The sequence below is a fragment of the Dendrobates tinctorius genome, unplaced genomic scaffold (genome assembly GCF_039654945.1).
Source record: "Dendrobates tinctorius isolate UK_male_01 unplaced genomic scaffold, ASM3965494v1 ptg000192l, whole genome shotgun sequence".
In the NCBI taxonomy this organism is placed as follows: domain Eukaryota; kingdom Metazoa; phylum Chordata; class Amphibia; order Anura; family Dendrobatidae; genus Dendrobates; species Dendrobates tinctorius.
Window position 1 is genome coordinate 6,123,604 of NW_027361859.1, and position 18,450 is coordinate 6,142,053.

At 47.9% G+C, this 18,450-nt stretch overlaps 1 protein-coding gene across 2 annotated transcripts in view; it reads left to right on the forward strand.

The window, feature by feature from the left end:
• The first annotated feature begins 2,125 nt into the window (after positions 1–2,125).
• LOC141055798 (uncharacterized) overlaps positions 2,126–18,450 on the forward strand; it is a 32,774-nt gene continuing 16,449 nt past the window's right edge. For both annotated transcript variants that reach the window (XM_073552510.1, XM_073552511.1), the window contains exons 1-6: positions 2,126–2,736; positions 2,890–3,050; positions 3,180–3,359; positions 3,441–3,564; positions 3,648–3,745; positions 3,944–4,034. In XM_073552510.1, the coding sequence (XP_073408611.1) occupies positions 2,973–3,050; positions 3,180–3,359; positions 3,441–3,564; positions 3,648–3,745; positions 3,944–4,034 (571 nt within the window). In that variant the 5' untranslated portion in view covers positions 2,126–2,736; positions 2,890–2,972. The remainder of the gene's footprint in view (positions 2,737–2,889; positions 3,051–3,179; positions 3,360–3,440; positions 3,565–3,647; positions 3,746–3,943; positions 4,035–18,450) is intronic.

Here is an 18,450-nt window from a genome sequence, read left to right on the forward strand (position 1 = left end):
TCACTCCATATCCCTCGTACATACATGGCTCCGCATACCTCGTACACATGCGGCTCCGCTCCATACACCTCGTACACACACGACTCTGCTCCACACACCTCGTACACACACGGCTCTTCTCCATACACCTCGTACACATTTGGATCTGCTCCGTACACCTCGTACACACACGGCTCCGCTCCGTACACCTCGTACACACGCGGCTCCGCTCCGTACACCTCGTACACACACGGCTCCGCTCCGTACACCTCGTACACACACGGCTCCGCTCCGTACACCTCGTACACACGCGGCTCCCCTCCGTACACCTCGTACACACGCGGCTCCTCTCCGTACACCTCGTACACACGCGGCTCCTCTCCGTACACCTCGTACACACGCGGCTCCGCTCCATACACCTCGTACACATGCGGCTCCGCTCCGTACACCTCGTACACACACGGCTCCTCTCCGTACACCTCGTACACATGCGGCTCCGCTCCGTGCACCTCGTACACACACGGCTCTGCTCCATACACCTCGTACACACAGGGCTCCTCTCTGTACACCTCGTACACACACGGCTCCGCTCCGTACACCTCGTACACTCGGCTCTGCACACCTCGTACACACACGGCTCCGCTCCGTACACCTCGTACACACACGGCTCCGCTACGTACACCTCGTACACACACGGCTCCACTCCGTACACCTCGTACACACACGGCTCCTCTCTGTATACCTCGTACACACGCGGCTCCGCTCCGTACACCTCGTACACACACGGCTCCACTCCGTACACCTCGTACACACGCGGCTCCGCTCCGTACACCTCGTACACACACGGCTCCTCTCTGTACACCTCGTACACACGCGGCTCCGCTCCGTACACCTCGTACACACACGGCTCCGCTCCGTACACCTCGTACACACGCGGCTCCGCTCCGTACACCTCGTACACACGCGGCTCTGCTCCGTACACCTCGTACACACACGGCTCCGCTCCGTACATCTCGTACACGCGCGGCTCCGCTCCGTGCACCTCATACACACGCGGCTCCTCTCCGTACACCTCGTACACACACGGCTCCTCTCCGTACACCTCGTACACACACGGCTCCTCTCCGTACACCTCGTACACACAGGGCTCCACTCCGTACACCTCGCACACATGCGGCTCCGCTCCGTACACCTCGTACACACACGGCTCCGCTCCGTACACCTCGTACACGCGCGGCTCCGCTCTGTGCACCTCGTACACACACGGCTCTGCTCCGTACACCTCGTACACACACGGCTCTGCTCCGTACACCTCGTACACACACGGCTCCGCTTCGTACACCTCGTACACACACGGCTCCGCTCCGTGCACCTCGTACACACACGGCTCCGCTCCGTACACCTCGTACACACACGGCTCCGCTCCGTACACCTCGTACACACGCGGCTCCGCTCCGTACACCTCGTACACACGCGGCTCCGCTCCGTACATTTCGTACACACACGGCTCCGCTCTGTACACCTCGTACACACGCGGCTCCACTCCGTACATTTCGTACACACACGGCTCCGCTCCGTACACCTCGTACACACACGGCTCCACTCCGTACATTTCGTACACACACGGCTCCGCTCCGTACACCTCGTACACACACGGCTCCGCTCCGTACACCTCGTACACACACGGCTCCGCTCCGTACACCTCGTACACACACGGCTCCACTCCGTACATTTCGTACACACACGGCTCCGCTCTGTACACCTCGTACACACGCGGCTCCACTCCGTACATTTCGTACACACACGGCTCCGCTCCGTACACCTCGTACACACACGGCTCCGCTCCGTACACCTCGTACACACACGGCTCCACTCCGTACATTTCGTACACACACGGCTCCGCTCTGTACACCTCGTACACACACGGCTCTGCTGTATCCACCCTGTAAACCCCTCCTGACCCCACACAGAAACTTCCCCTCATCCAGCACCATGACAACCAGCACAGCAGAGTCCTGCATACACTGAGGCCCCTGATCATGTGACCCCTGACTCCTCCCCTCCTGTGACCTCATCCCAGGTCCTGTGCGCAAAGAGCAGCCATATATGTGGAGTGCGGCTCTGCAGGTGGAGGTAGGTGCTGGAGAGCTCCCGTGACTTTGGGGGGGGGGGGGGTGTCAGCTTCATTATAATTAACCCTTTCAGGTCTGGGCTAATTTGCCGTTTAACCCCATAGTGACAAGACCAAATCTTTCAATTCTGACCGGTGTCACTGTATGCGATAATAATCACTTCCGTCTGTAAAATGTTCCTTTATTTTGTTAGCATTTAAAAGGTTTGACTATTAGCAGTAATTTTAATTTTTTACAAGAAAATTTTACAAAAAAAACCATGTGGAGGACAACCTGATTGTGGAGTGAGAAGGGAATCTGACAGGTGAGGAAGGCTCGGCCTCATCAGTATTCCTGAGGAGAGCTTCTGAACACACATTGCCCTCCACACCTTCTGGGACCCCAGTGTGAAGTTAGATCTGCGCAGGCCATCTTCAAGATCTTCCATCAAATTTTTGAGAAACAGAAGCAGATTTTAAAACCTAAATCCTCGCCCTGAGTGGTGTAACTAGATTCTGGAGATCAAAGACTCTTTTATCCACACTTGTCATCCCCTCTCTTAGGTTCTGGACATCTCCACTTGTAAAAAATTAATTTTGTGTGTACCGAGCAACATCCAGTTATGGCTTTGAGGTCGTCCAGTATGGTAAGGTCTTGCTCATTCAATTTACTCCACTTTCTGTTGATGTTTTATTCTGCTTTGCAAGAGACATGACACACAGAACTAGACATAACCAGGTATAATGTGCACAAGTGACATCTTACCTCCCTCATTATCTCATCTTATCTGGCTCCTTAGCTTCCTATTTAGGTCTTTGCAATATTGGATCTTCTCAGTGGAGATCTTCAGTAAAAGATAATTTTCCATATTGCCCATCAAGGATGGATATGGACATTTACAAGATGGCGGAGAGGATATTACACCTCACCCTAGAGATCCTCTTCCGGCTTACTGGAGAGGTGAGAGATTCTGATGACGTCACATTACATCATTCTTATCTATGGGAATAACAGATGGACAGAACTGGAGAGGTGAGGACTCTGGAAATGTCTGTAGTGAGAGTTATTAATGTGTCTCTCCATAACCAGGATTACACAGTAGTGAAGAAGACCCCTAGTGAGCGCTGTCAGGACCCTGGGTCTGAGGGATGGGGAAGACCCCTGAGCCCAATAACAGGGCCTCCACCTCACCCTCTAATACATGAGGAGATCAATGACCAGAAGATCCTAGAACTCGCCTACAAGATGATTGAGCTGCTGACTGGAGAGGTGACACTGCTGGGAATGCTGGGACATTATACAGTATCGCTATGAAGGGATCAGGTTCATGACTATCATTTTATGTGTCAGGTTCCTATAAGGTGTCAGGATGTCACTGTCTATTTCTCCATGGAGGAGTGGGAGTATTTAGAAGGACACGAAGATCTGTACAAGGACGTAATGATGGAGGTTCCCCAGCCCCTCACATCACCAGGTAATAGACAGGACTAAATACTCACGACCTATAATTATCTGTATATAAAGAATGATTTCAGTCCCTGTATGTGTTTCCTCCAGATCTATCCAGTAAGAGGACAACACCAGAGAGATGTCCCCGTCCTCTTCTTCCACAGGACTGTAAGCAAGAAGATCCCAATGGTCCTCGGGATCATCAGGTAGATGGAGAGAAGGTGTCAGGAGATCTCACCTATGATGTGTAGACGGCTGTGAAGGTCTTGTGCTCAGTCTTGTTTTATCCATCAGTATTCTATGTTTTATACTTGTGTAATGAGAACGGTGGAGATGGCAGGATTAGAGCTGATCATAGATGTGACTTCTCCATCTGTCTGTGACTTTTACAATATTTGTTTCAGGGTGAAGATCTCACCCATATTAATACTACAGAGACATATGTGAGGGGTGATGAGTGGTGTAAAGAGGAGATTCCTACAGATAACTGCCCAGGTGAGCAGTAACCATTAAGTGCAACGCGGTCACAGATTTTTCTCATTCGCTTTCCGGTCTGTCGGTTCTTTTCTATTGTATTTTTTCTCTCCTTCAGCCAAAATAGATATTAAATATGGATGAATATTTAATTCTGTTATAAGTGGTAACACAAAATATTTATGTAAAATACAGATGAAATATGGACATAAAATTTTATATGTGAATTAAGTTTACTTCTTCACCATCTGCTTCGGCTTTTGACCGTTTGGAACTGGAGAATTATTAGATCCTAGTAGCCATATATCAAGTTTCTGTGTGATAACCAAATAGAGAACATAAAATAATATAACCCAAAAAAAAACTTTTTGAAAATGTAGGGATCAGATGGCCATTCTCTATAGCTTCCAGCTTTAAATTCTGACTCATTTCATATTTGCATGAGCACTTTTCCCTGGCATCCTCCATGAGAGAGCGCTCTGCCCTATCACTGAATAGAAGGCAAAATATAAAGTCACATCTCATTTTCTCCTTCAGTAGTCTTCTTGTCCTTTCTACTGAGGAGCATGGAGCATGTGGTTTGTACAAACATGAATGGAACACCCTTAGAGTTGTTCTAATTCTGCCCCCAGTAGGGACTGCATGGAGTATATTTTGCTCTGACGTACTAACGTTAACTTGGAGCAGCCTTGATATACTGAACCCAGCACTTCACGCCTCCTGCCTGGTGTTTGACCTGATGCCTTATGTTTGGTTGGTGTTTAGCCTGCTTACTCTGCCTCATGATATGTCTTTGTATAGCATTTTTTGCCCCGTGAGTTGACTTTGTTTTATCTTTGTCATTGTAATTTGGCTTGATTTAGTCTTTTTGCCTCATGGCTTGATTTAGTGTTTGATGTTTTAGTTTTGCTAAGTTCAACCATTTGTATCGTTGCTTGTGTTAGCATTCGACTTTTTAACTTGGGTTAGCTTTAACCTAATAGCATAGTTTAGCCTTTGCCCATGACTCTTGATTTAGTTTAGCCTGCTGCCTCGTGGGTTTGTGGCCTATTGCCTTGGGGCCTTATGTGAACTGCTGTTTCTCTAGCAACCTTCCACGACAGCATAGGAGGATGTCTCCACGCCCTAATGGGGGACAGGTCCCTCCCACCTCCCTCTCACCAGTGACTTTCCTGTCCCCCATGGGGCATGGAGAGGTCTAGTATGCTGTGTGGCCGGCTGCCGCAGCGTACCTGGAAGATGCCAAAAGCCGGGCAGTGGTGGTCGGTGGCGCCGCCTCCCCTCCTCCGTTCTGCTCCCATCTTCTCTGAATTCGGGACCGTTTCCTGGCCCTCCCGCGCTCCCCTATGGGGAGTAAAGCGGGCCAGTGATCCCTGACCGGAGGCCTCCTGCAGCTCTCCGGTCTCTCCTCCCCCTGCATGCAGTGCGATACCGGAAGTGCCATCAGCGCACGTGTCACTTCCGGGGTATGTGGAGGTCGCACTGTCATGGCGGCCCCCATCCTGTTGCCGGCGCGTGGAGCTCGCCAGCGTTGCTGTGCCTGCTCCGGGACCCAGGGAGGAGGAGAGGGAAACAGATGACTGCGCTGAGGGCGGGGTTAATCTCATATTAACCCGCCGCAAGACGCCGACAGGTAAGATGAGAATCCCGTTAGCATGGACAGGTCTTCCTGCCCTGCGTCTGCAGAGCCCAGCGCTGCCCCAGTCACAGTAAGTGTCCGGGGGTGGTCCTAATGGTGCGGTCAGGGCATAGGTCCTCAAAATGTTTCTCCCCCTTATTCCATAGGGAGAAAAGTCTGCCCATAAGAGCACCAATACATCTAGCAAGTCGGCCAAATGTGCCATATGCAGCACAAAACTTCCCTCAAATTGGGAGAAGAAGCTATGTCAAGCTTGCACGGATAAGGTGGTTAGGGCTGAGCATCCGTCATTGATTGACGAAATCCGCAGCTTGGTTACCCATCAGGTTCAAACCTCTTTAGCTGCCCTGCCCCCCCCACCACCTCCACTCCCTCCGATGGTGGGTTCACCACCCCCTAAAAAACGGAAGATTCAAATAGAGGATTCAGAGTCAGAATCAGAAAGATCATACAATTCGGGATCCGAGAATTGGGAACAACCAGGAAACTCTAGGTCAGCTGACACTAGAAGGTACCTCCTTTCCACGGAATATGTGGAGGAGCTGGTCAGTGCAGTACGTGCCACTATGGGCCTAGAGGACGAACCCGTCACGCAGACAGCACAGGATCGCATGTTCGGTGGATATGAGGGGCCTAAGCAAATGGGGTTTCCAGTTCACAGGAGTGTAGCAGATATGATTTCCCAGGAATGGGAGTATCCAGAAAAACGCTACTCGGCCCCTTCAGAACTCCGACATAGATTTCCCCTAGAGGGAGAGGAATTTAGATGGGACATCCCGAAGGTAGATGTCCAGGTAGCAAGAGTGGTAAAAAAGACGGTTCTGCCGTTCGATGATGCATCCCAGCTTAGAGACCCGATGGACCGTAAAGCAGAAAGCCTCCTAAGAAAAGCCTGGGAAACCTCTGCCTTTACTTTAAAATCTGGAATCGCGTCTACCTGTGTCTCTAGGTCCCTCTTCCAATGGATTGAGGAGCTAGAGAGCCATATTTCTCGTGGTACCTCAAGGAGTGACCTCCTCAACTCCCTTCCTATCTTGCAGAGAGCTACGGGTTTCCTGGCGGATGCATCAATGGAGATGATCCGAGCCTCTGCCAGGGCCATGGTCCAGTCATATTCCGCCAGACGGGCCCTCTGGCTTAAAACATGGAGTGGGGATGTTACATCCAAAGTTAAACTGTGCTCTTTACCCTTCAAAGGTTCGGCCCGGCCTTAGACGAAATTCTAGAAAAGGCCACAGATAAAAAGAAGGTGCTTCCAGAGCAGAGGACCACAAGAAAGCGTCTTTTTCGAGCCCCCAGAGTCTGTCATCCCAACCGCGAGGAAAGGGAAAGATGGGAAGATGGAGCTACGCTAAAGGGAGAGGCAGGAACATCCTGGTCCCCCAGCAGCAGCAGCAGCAACCTCAAGAAAAGCAATGACTCGACCCCGATCGGGGGAAGGCTTTCGAGGTTTTTTGTTGCTTGGCAGTTGATCTCCAACAGCCCCTGGGTCCTCAGTGTGATCAGAGAGGGCCTTCTGCTAGAGCTCGAATCCTCCCCTCCGCAGGGTATAAGAGTTACCTCCCTACCACCTCGGGAGATCCCAGCATTAAAATCCGGCATTCGGCTTCTTCCACACTCAAAAGCCATCTCGCGGGTCCCTGCGGAGGAACAAGGAAGGGGGCATTGTTCCAGATTGTTCCTAGTAAAAAAGCCCACAGGGGAGGCAAGAATAATAATAAATCTGAAAGGCCTCAACCGACACATTGCATACCGCAAATTCAAGATGGAGTCAGTAAAGACCGCCATTCCTCTGATAGGGCCGTCATACTTCATGGCAACCATAGATCTGAAGGATGCTTATTTCCACATCCCCATACATCCTTCCCACAGGAAGTATCTGAGGTTTGCGATTCGTCAGGGTCCGGAAGTCAAGCACTTTCAATACAATATGCTTCCCTTCGGAATATCCTCTGCCCCCCGAGTTTTTTCCAAAATTATGACAGAAGCCGTGTCCTACATCAGAAGCCGGGGTATATGTATTGTACCTTACCTGGATGACCTACTGATAATAGGGTCCTCCTACCAGACCCTGGAAGACCAGGTAGCCCAGACTCTGGACATTCTTCAATCATTGGGGTGGATCCCAAATATAAAGAAATCACAAATTCAACCCTCTCAGGAGGTAAAATTCTTAGGAATCCGACTAGATTCAAAGAATCAGATGTCCTTCCTCCCGGAGGATCATCAGAGGTCCTTAATGTCAAGAGTCTCAGATTTCTGGGGACAGAGGTCCCCGACCCTCAGGTCAGCCATGTCCATATTAGGGTTAATGACCTCCTGCATCCAGTCGGTGCCCTGGGCTCAGGCCCACTCCAGAACGCTCCAATCCCATATCTTAAGAAACTGGAACAGGGATCACACCTGCCTGAACAAAAGAGTCCAGACCCCAGGAACAGTGAAAGCCTCACTAGCATGGTGGATGGACTGCAAAAACCTGTGCAGGGGAATCAAATGGTCCCAGATCCCCTTAGTTACGGTTACGACAGACGCCAGAAAAAAAGGCTGGGGAGCTGTAGAGTCTCGGCAACCATTCCAAGGGTTATGGAGCCAGAAACTGAGTGCAAGATCCTCAAACTTCAGGGAGCTGAAGGCAGTGGAGGAAGCCCTCCGGGCAGCAAGACATCTGGTCCAAGATCAACATATCAGAGTCTACTCGGACAATGTAACAACAGTGGCACATCTCAGGCATCAGGGCGGCACAAGATCCAGCAACCTGGAGGGCCTCTCAGGCCGAATATTTTGCTGGGCCGAAAGACACCTCCGTTCCCTGACAGCGGTCCACCTGAAAGGTACGGCCAATCTTCAGGCAGATTTCCTGAGCAGAAAACGCATCCAGCCCGGCGAACGGACCCTGAATGGAAGAATCTTTCAAATACTAGTCAGCAGGTGGGGTCTCCCGGAGGTGGACCTTCTAGCCTCAGGAGAGAATGCTCAAGTGAGAGACTACTTCTCCCTGAACCCCAGGGACAGATCCCTGGGAGTGGAAGCCTTCGCCCACAAGTGGAGGTTCCGTCTAGCATATGCCTTCCCGCCGGTTCCAATCCTTGCTGCAACCCTTAGAAAAATCCGGGAGGATCAGACCCCAACCATTCTAGTAGCTCCGCTGTGGTCAAAGAGGAGCTGGTATTCACTAATTACAGAACTACGGGTAGACGGGCCATTCATCCTGCCCATAGAAGACAACCTTCTCTTGCAGGGCCCTTTATACCACCCAAACCTCCGGGGAATGAGGTTAGCGGCCTGGCTTCTGAAGCCCAGATCTTGAGAGCCAAGGGGCTATCGGAGGCGGTAATTAAAACCCTCCAGAAATCTCGGAAGCCGGTCACCATTGCCATATATAATAAAATATGGAAGAGATTCTCCTCATGGTGTCTGCCAGACCTGCCCGACCCAGACAACCCTAACATTTCCCGTATCCTGGATTTCCTACAGAGGGGGCTGGAACTATGTCTAAAACCTAGCACACTAAAAGTACAAGTATCGGCATTAAGCTCCATGTTTGACTGTGACTTGGCTAACCACAGGTGGATAAAAAGATTCATGACATCAGCCGCTAGGCTACATCCAAAAAAACTAATTTCCGTTCCACCATAGGACTTGAATGTGGTGCTTACGGGACTCAGTCAATCACCCTTTGAGCCTCTATCATCCTGTACTTCTCAGCTCCTCACCTACAAATTAGCCTTCCTTATAGCAATAACCTCAGCAAGGCGAGTAGGAGAGCTCCAAGCTCTCTCAATCAAGGAACCCTACCTAACAGTTAGAGACGATTCCATAGTTCTCTCCCTTGATCCATCTTTTCTACCAAAGGTTGTGTCTGACTTTCATAGGTCTCAGAATATAACTCTTCCTTCATTCTGTCAAAATCCAGCAAACCTCAAAGAGGAGTTGTTCCACACGCTGGACGTAAGACGTATAATTCTCCACTACTTGGAGTACACCAAACCATATAGAATCGACCACAACCTATTTATCCATACCTCTGGTCCAAATAGAGGAAAGAAGGTGGCAAAGAACACCATTGCCAATTGGATTAAAAAGGCTATCTCTGAAGCATACCTGGCGCAAAACATCACTCCCCCTGCAGGGATCAAAGCGCATTCAACACGATCTACCTCTATTTCATGGGCTGAGAGGGCAGGTGCATCTTCAGAGCAGATTTGTAAGGCAGCAACCTGGTCCTCCTTACATACTTTTACTAAACACTATAGATTAGACCTTAAGTCCAACAGGGATCTAGTCTTTGGCCGAAAAGTTCTTAAGGCTGTTGTCCCCCCCCTAGTGCAGTATAGGTTGTTATGCCTCCTATGCTGTCGTGGAAGGTTGCTAGCGAAAATAGAATTAGACTTACCGGTAATTCGGTTTCTAGAAACCTTCCACGACACCACTATTTTCCCTCCCTGCATTCTTGGACAAATTCTGAGAATCCTAAGGTAACCTGTGCTATGGTAATCAGTTATAAGTCACTGGTGAGAGGGAGGTGGGAGGGACCTTTTAACCTCTCGTGCTTCCTGTCCCCCATTAGGGCGTGGAGACATCCTCCTATGCTGTCGTGGAAGGTTTCTAGAAACCGAATTACCGGTAAGTCTTAATTCTATTTTTTTTTATGTGGTTCTGGACTGCTGCCTCATGATGTGACTCTCCCAATGCCTCACAACATAGTCGTGGCCTGTCTTTTCCTATCTCAAGATTTCATTTTCTTTTGGTTTGCAGCCTGGTACCACTCAGCATATGCACCAGGAAGGGGCTCAGAATGAGGGACATATATGCCAGGATGGGGGACAAATATTAGAGGATGGGCCCAGGAAGAAGGACATACATACTAGGATGATCTCAGGATGGGGACATTTTACAATGAAGGGGCCCAGGATGGGGGACATATACCAGGAAGGGCCCCAGAATGGGCGATGTACAGTGGGTGAAATAAGTATTAAACACGTCACCAATTTACCAAGTAAATTAATCTCTAAAGGTGATTTTGACATGAAATTCTCACCAGATGTTGGTAGCAACCCACCCAATCCACACAGGAAAATAAATCAAAGAATTCAAACCATGGATGTCCTTAAATTGAGTTATGTGTAATAATGAGAAATGATATAAGGAAAAAGTAAAAAATTATATTTATTTAATACTGTGTACAAAACCCTTTGGTGATGACCACTTCAAAATGCCTCCTGTATGGAGAAGCTAGTAGCATGCATTGCTCATGTGTGATTTTGGCCCATTCTTCCACACAAATACTATTCAAATCCTCATGGTTCTGTGGGCTCCTTCTATGAATTCTGAGCTTTAGTTCCTTCCATAAGTTTTCTATTGGCTTCTAGTCAAATGATTTTCTGGGTCATTCTAGCAGCTTTATTTTCTTTCTCTGAAACCAATTGAGTTTCCTTGGCTGTGTGTTTGGGATCATTGTCTTACTGAAATGTCCACTCTCATTTCATCTTCATTATCCTGTTAGATTTCAGCAGATTTTTATCAAGAATGTCTCAGTACATTTGTCCATTCATCCTTCAATTATATTGTATGCCTGTGCCATCTGCTAAAAAAAAAACATCTCCACACCATGATGTTCCCACCTTCAAACTTCACTGTTGGTATGGTGTTTTGGGGTGATCTGCAGTGCCTTTTGGCCTCCAAACATAGTGATATTATGGCATCCAAAGAGTTCAATTTTGGTCTCATCCTACCAGACTATATTCTCCCAGTATTTCACAGGCTTGTTTAAATGTTATTGAGCAAACTTTAAATATGCTTAAACATTATTTTTGTTTAGCAATGGAATCTTGCACGCTGAGCATCCATACACTCCATGGAGGTTGAGTGCATTACATATAGTTGAATGACAAATATACACCGGCGCTACCTGATACAAGTAATGGTAGATATGTGCAATAGAGCCGCTGCTGGCGAATACCCAGGGTCTGTGCACACCCAAGGGAAAATCAATGACAAAAAATAAAAAATATTACACCTGCGCTGGCTGACTGAATCCTACAATGACCACCTAAGTAGGTCATGAATGAGTAGTGTACTTACTTCCTGTAAACTGTGGGGCTGCAGATGGATCAAGCGTGTGCCATATATGAAAATGGCTGTACCCCGATGGAAACCGGAGACGCAGCACCAAGGAGGCGTCCCTCCTGTAGACGGTGCAGGAGCGTCTCTTCAGCTGACAGCCGCTGGACACGCTAAAAGATGGCGGCGCGCTCCGGCCGAGAGGCGCCGCCGGCGTGTAGCGGCAAGGAGGGAGGAGAACCAGGTGACGTCACCGGGGAAAAGAAGGAAGGGGGCGCATTTGGCCTGTACGCGCTCCCTTCCTTCTTTTCCCCGGTGACGTCACCTGGTTCTCCTCCCTCCTTGCCGCTACACGCCGGCGGCGCCTCTCGGCCGGAGCGCGCCGCCATCTTTTAGCGTGTCCAGCGGCTGTCAGCTGAAGAGACGCTCCTGCACCGTCTACAGGAGGGACGCCTCCTTGGTGCTGCGTCTCCGGTTTCCATCGGGGTACAGCCATTTTCATATATGGCACACGCTGGATCCATCTGCAGCCCCACAGTTTACAGGAAGTAAGTACACTACTCATTCATGACCTACTTAGGTGGTCATTGTAGGATTCAGTCAGCCAGCGCAGGTGTAATATTTTTTATTTTTTTTCATTACATATAGTTGTTTTTTTTAAGCAATTGTATTTGCTGATTCCAGGTTTTTCTGTAGCTTCCAACAGGTGGTCCTTGGCTCTTGGACAACTCTACAGATAATTATTTTCACTCTTCTGTCTTAAATCTTGCGGGGAGAATCTTGTCATTAGCAGTTTATAGTGAAATTATGTTCTTTCCATTTCTAGATTATGGCCACAACAGTTCTGACTGGAACCTTCAGTAGTTTGGAAATTCTTCTGTAATCCTTGCCATCACTATGTTTTGCAACAATAATGTTGCCAAGGTCTTGAGACAGCTCACTGGTTTTATCCATCATGAGATATTTCTTCCTTGGCACCTCCATCTCCCAACATCTCTCTTCCATCCATGTCCTCCCCCTTATTTCCCACTTGGGTCCTTTATATCCCATTTTGGGACTTCAGCTATACATCTCCCCCACTAATCCGTAGGAGACTATGTCTCACCTTGTGAACAAAGACCTGTGTTAATCAATGTGTTCTTTCCCTACAATATGCTTAAAAAGGATAATAATGACATCCTGATTATTCTTCGTTCACACTTTGTATTTAAATTACACAAAGACATGTTGACCAGGTGATATCACCCCCTAATGGTGGTAATATATTGGAGGTGTTCTTGTGATCTGAGGCACCTTTTGTATTTGATATATAACGAAAGAGAAGAGGGAATTGGAAAGTCAGCTCACCAGTATATTGTGCACGTTGTAAGTGGAAATCCTCCGCACGGAGCCACCCCAGTCTCAGGCATAGTCAAATAGCAAAGAAAGGAAAATAGTCTCCAGCGGTGAAATGATCTACTTGCTAAGTAGAATAAAAACTTTTATTAGAACCACTAAAAGCATGCAACCAGTGTGGGTAACAGAAAAACAAAAAGGTCCAAGTGTGTGAAACCAATGCGTTTCAGCAACAAACCTTAATCATGGTGTACCACCAGATACACCATGATTAACCCCTTCCATACATTGGATGTACTATTCCGTCCATGTGACCTGGGACTTAAGTCCCATGGACGAAAGAATACGTCTAACGCGATCAGTGGCGCTCACGGGGTGAGCGCCGCTGATCGTGGCCGGGTGTCAGCTGATTATCACAGCTGACACCCGGCACTATGTGCCAGGGGCGGTCATGGACCGCCCCCGGCACATTAACCCCTAGCAAACTGTGATCAAACATGATCACAGTGTACCGGGGGCACAGGGAAGAATTGAGCAGGAAGGGGGCTCCTTGCGTGCTTTCCTGAGCCCCTCGGAACAGAGCGATATGATCGCGCTGTTCCGAGGGCCACCTCCTTGCAGGCCCCGGATCCAATATGGCCACAGGGGCCTTCGGGGTCCTGCAGGGAGGCGGCTTTCTCAGTGCCTGCTGAGAGCAGGTGCTAAGAAAGCCTCCTGCAGTGCCTGCTAGATCGCTGATCTGACACAGTGCACTGCAAAGTGTCAGATCAGTGATCTGACAATATATAGTTATGTCCCACACTGGGACAATATAATAAAGATAAAAAAAAAGTGTAAAAATAATTTTTTAAAAGAATCCTAAATAAATAAATAAAAAACCCTAATAAATTCTTTTTTTTTGTAAATAAAAAAACAATAAAAATACTAAATATGTGTATCGCCGTATCCGTATCGACCCGCCCTATAAAATTGTCCCACCAGTTAACCTCTTTAGTGAGCCCTGTTGTGAATTCGCTGTCTGGCCTCCCTCGGGTTATTGCTGAAGGTAGTGGAGCTGGTCGGTTTGACAGAGGGGTTGCAGGTTCTCTTTCTGGGCTCCCTCTGGTGGCTACTGGAGTAGTGGAGCTGATTTGATTGACAGAGGCTTGCCACCTGATGAGGAGGAGGACGATTGGAGATCTGGGTCTTAAGATTGGGATTTAAGACAGCTCACGCCCTCTATCCCTGCTGGTGATTTTTTTGCTGCCTTGCCTCCTGAGGTCTGACGTATCCAGCTCTGTCCCTGCATTGTCCAGCTAAGTGATTCATTTGCTTTTCTGTTTGCATTTGTTCAGGTTCTGTCTACATTATTCCTGCTTCGTGTGGGTCAGCCAGCTCCGGCTGGGGCTATGCTGAATCACTGCCCATATGTTGCTGCTTGAGCCAGTTTGTTTTGCCCCCTGTTAGATTGGTCTCTATTGCTTTGCTTTCAGAATCTACCAGAGTGCTGATATAGTGGGAGGCGAAGTCGTGTGACTTCAGGGTTTTTTGCATCAGACGTGTTGGACATTTTACAGGGTATTTTGCGTGATTGCAGACAGTGTCTATCCTTTCCTGTCCTGTCTAGTCAGTGTGGGCCCCATCATTTGCTCAGTCTATTTTTCTACCAGCGTTTGTGTTTCCATCTTGTCTCTCCGACAATATATGTTTGGGGGCTATCTATTCCTTTGGGGTCTGCTCTGGGGCAATTTAGATTTCCCCTTTCTTGCTTTAGGCGTAGTTAGCTCTCCGGCTGTGCCGAGGCGTCTAGGATCATCGTAGGTACGCTCCACGGCTACTGCTAGTTGTGTGGATAGGATCAGGGGTCTGCAATCCGCTTAGTTACCAACCTCTCTGGTGTTCTGTGGCTCAGCTTGGGCCTGCTCTCCTCCTCGGTGACCCATTCATAACAGAATCACCAGCCTAACTGCAGACTCTAGGGTACTCTATAGAAGGAAAGAATTTAAAAAAAAAAAAAAAGTGTCAATTTTTTTGTATATTTTTCCTCTTTTTCTTTTCTGGGGCTGCAGGAGGAGATTTTTTTTTTTCCAAATGGAGACTAAGCAATTGTCTGATCGTGTTGAGCAGCTTGCTGCTGAGGTGCAGGGAATTTCTGCCTTTCTCGCTCAATCATCTGCTGTTGAACCAAAAATCCCTACTCCTGATGTGTTTTCTGGGGATCGGTCTAAATTTTTGAATTTTAGGAATAATTGTAAACTTTTTTTGCTTTGAAACCTAACTCATCGGGGAGCTCTGTGCAGCAGGTTAAAATTGTCATCTCCCTGCTGCGCGGCGATCCCCAGGATTGGGCCTTTTCTTTGACACCCGGAGATCCTATTTTGGCTAATGTGGACGCGTTTTTTCAAGCCTTGGAGTTGTTGTATAATAAACCTAATGCTATTGATCAAGCTGAGAAAACCTTATTGGCAATGAACCAGGGTCAGGATTCTGCAGAGTTATATTGTCAAAAATTCCGAAAGTGGACGGTCCTTACTAAATGGAATGACGATGCCTTAGCAGCTCTCTTTCGGAAGGGTTTGGCAGAAACCGTAAAGGATGTTATGATGGGATTTCCTGTTCCCTCTGGTCTGGACGACTGTCATTGGCCATTCAAATTGATTGGCGTTTACGTGAACATAGGACTATACGAGAGGCGTTGCTGCCTTTCGAACGAACATCTGAACCTATGCAATGTGATAGGGTTTTGTCTAGGGCACAACGTCAGGAGTTTAGAAGGCGTAATAAGCTGTGTTTTTTCTGTGGGGACGCCTGTCAAACTATTTCTGTCTGCACTAAACGAGAAAAGTGCTTTGCTCACACATTTGCGGTGGGCAGTGTACAGCCTAAGTTGTCTACATTTTCTGCTAAGGCTTTTGTAGATTCAGGAGCAGCTTTGAATCTGATGGATTTGGACTTTGCTAAACATTGTGGTTTTCCCATGATACCCCTGCGGACTCCTATCCCTTTGAGGGGTATTGATGATACTCCTTTGGCGGAGAATAAACCCCAGTTTTGGACCCAGGTGATAATGCGGGTCGCCCCGGACCATCAAGAAAATTGTAAATTTTTGGTGTTGCACAATTTGCATGATACTATAGTTCTGGGGTTTCCTTGGTTGCAGACTCATAATCCTGTTTTGGATTGGAAATCTTTGTCTGTGGTGAGTTGGGGTTGTCAATGTGTACTTAGTGACACTCCTGTTTTCTCCACCTCTCCCCAGTCTCATGAAATTCCTGACTATTTGGCTGATTTTTCTGATGTATTTAGTGAGAGTAAGTCTGCGTCTTTGCCTCCTCATAGGAGTTATGACTGTGCAATTGGGTTAATGCCCGGGTGTAAATTTCCCAAGGGTCGGCTTTTCAACTTATCGGTACCTGAACATGATGCTATGCGATCTTATATCAAGGACTCATTGGAGAAGGGTCATATTAGACCATCCTCTTCACCTTTAGGTGCTGTTTTTTTTTTTTGTGGCCAAGAAAGATGGTTCATTAAGGCCATGTATTGACTATCGTTCCCTTAACAAAATCACTGTTAAATATCAGTACCCGTTACCCCTGATTTCTGATTTATTTTCCAGAGTTAAAAGTGCCTGTTGGTTTACCAAGCTTGACCTCAGGGGGGCGTATAATCTTATTCGCATCAAGCACAGAGATGAATGGAAGATGGCGTTTAATACTCCGGAGGGACATTTTGAGTACCTGGTGATGCCTTTTGGGCTCACTAATGCCCCTTCTGTCTTCCAATCTTTTATGAATGATATTTTCCGGGACTTTGTGGATAAGTTTTTGATCATTTATCTGGATGATATTTTGGTCTTTTCCAGTAATTGGGATTCTCATGTGGAACATGTCCGGACTGTGTTCCGGATTTTAAGGGAAAATTCTCTGTATGTTAAGGGATCGAAGTGCCTCTTTGGTGTACAGAGGATTTCATTTTTGGGATTCATTTTGTCCCCGTCTGCTATTGAAATGGACCCGGCCAAGATACAGGCCATTTATGATTGGGTTCAGCCCACTTCTTTGAAGGCTCTCCAGAAGTTTTTGGGGTTTGCTAATTTCTACCGTAAATTTATAAGTAATTTTTCTGGTATTGTTAAACCACTGACTGATTTGACGAAAAAGGGCGCTGATGTGGTGAATTGGTCTCCAGAGGCAGTCTCGGCATTTCAGGAGCTTAAGCGGAGATTCACTTCTGCTCTGGTTCTACGGCAACCTGATGTCTCACTTTCATTTCAGGTGGACGTAGATGCTTCTGAGATTGGTGCAGGAGCCGTTTTGTCCCAAAAAGATCCGGTGACTTCTAAGATGAATCCCTGTGCCTTCTTTTCTTGAAAATTCTCCCCATCTGAACGTAACTATGACGTGGGGAATCGGGAATTGCTGGCCATGAAATGGGCATTTGAAGAGTGGAGACATTGGTTGGAGGGAGCTAGACATCAAGTTGTGGTCCTCACCGACCACAAGAATTTGATTTATCTTGAGTCAGCCAAGCGCTTGAATCCTAGACAGGCTAGGTGGGCCTTGTTTTTCACGCGTTTTAATTTTGTGGTCTCTTTTCTTCCGGGCACTAAGAATGTTAAGGCGGACGCCCTTTCTAGGAGTTTCTTTGCGGACTCTCTTGATGTGACCGAACCTACTACCATTCTAAATGAGGGTGTAGTTCTTTCCGCCATCTCACCCGATTTGAGACGTGCCCTAGAGGAATTTCAGGAGGACAAACCTGAACGTTGCCCTATGGGAAAATTGTATGTCCCTGATCAGTGGAGGAAAAGGGTAATGTCTGAAATTCATTGCTCTGCGTTGGCTGGTCATCCAGGTATTTTTGGTACCAGAGATTTGGTGAGTCGGTCTTTTTGGTGGCCTGCCTTGTCTTGTGATGTCAGGAATTTTGTGCAGTCCTGTGGGACTTGTTCTCGATACAAGCCTTGTTCTCATTCTAGTGGGTTGTTGATGCCCCTGCCGGTGCCCAGGAGGCCATGGACCCCATATCTCAATGGATTTTATTTCCGATCTTCCTGTTTCTCAGAGAAAGACTGTTATCTGGGTGATCTGTGATAGATTTTCTAAGATGGTCCATCTTGTACCACTCCCAAAGTTGCCATCTTCTTCTGAGTTGGTGCCCTTGTTCTTACTACAGGTGGTTCGATTGCACGGGATTCCTGAGAGCATTGTGTCGGACAGAGGAGTTCAGTTTGTTTCCAGATTTTGGAGAGCTTTTTGTTCCAAACTGGGAATTCAGTTATCTTTCTCCACTGCATTTCATCCTCAGACCAATGGGCAGACTGAGAGAGCAAACCAGACTTTAGAGTCCTACTTGAGATGTTTCGTATCTGCTGATCAGGATGACTGGGTCTCATTTTTGCGCTTGGTCGAATTCGCGCTA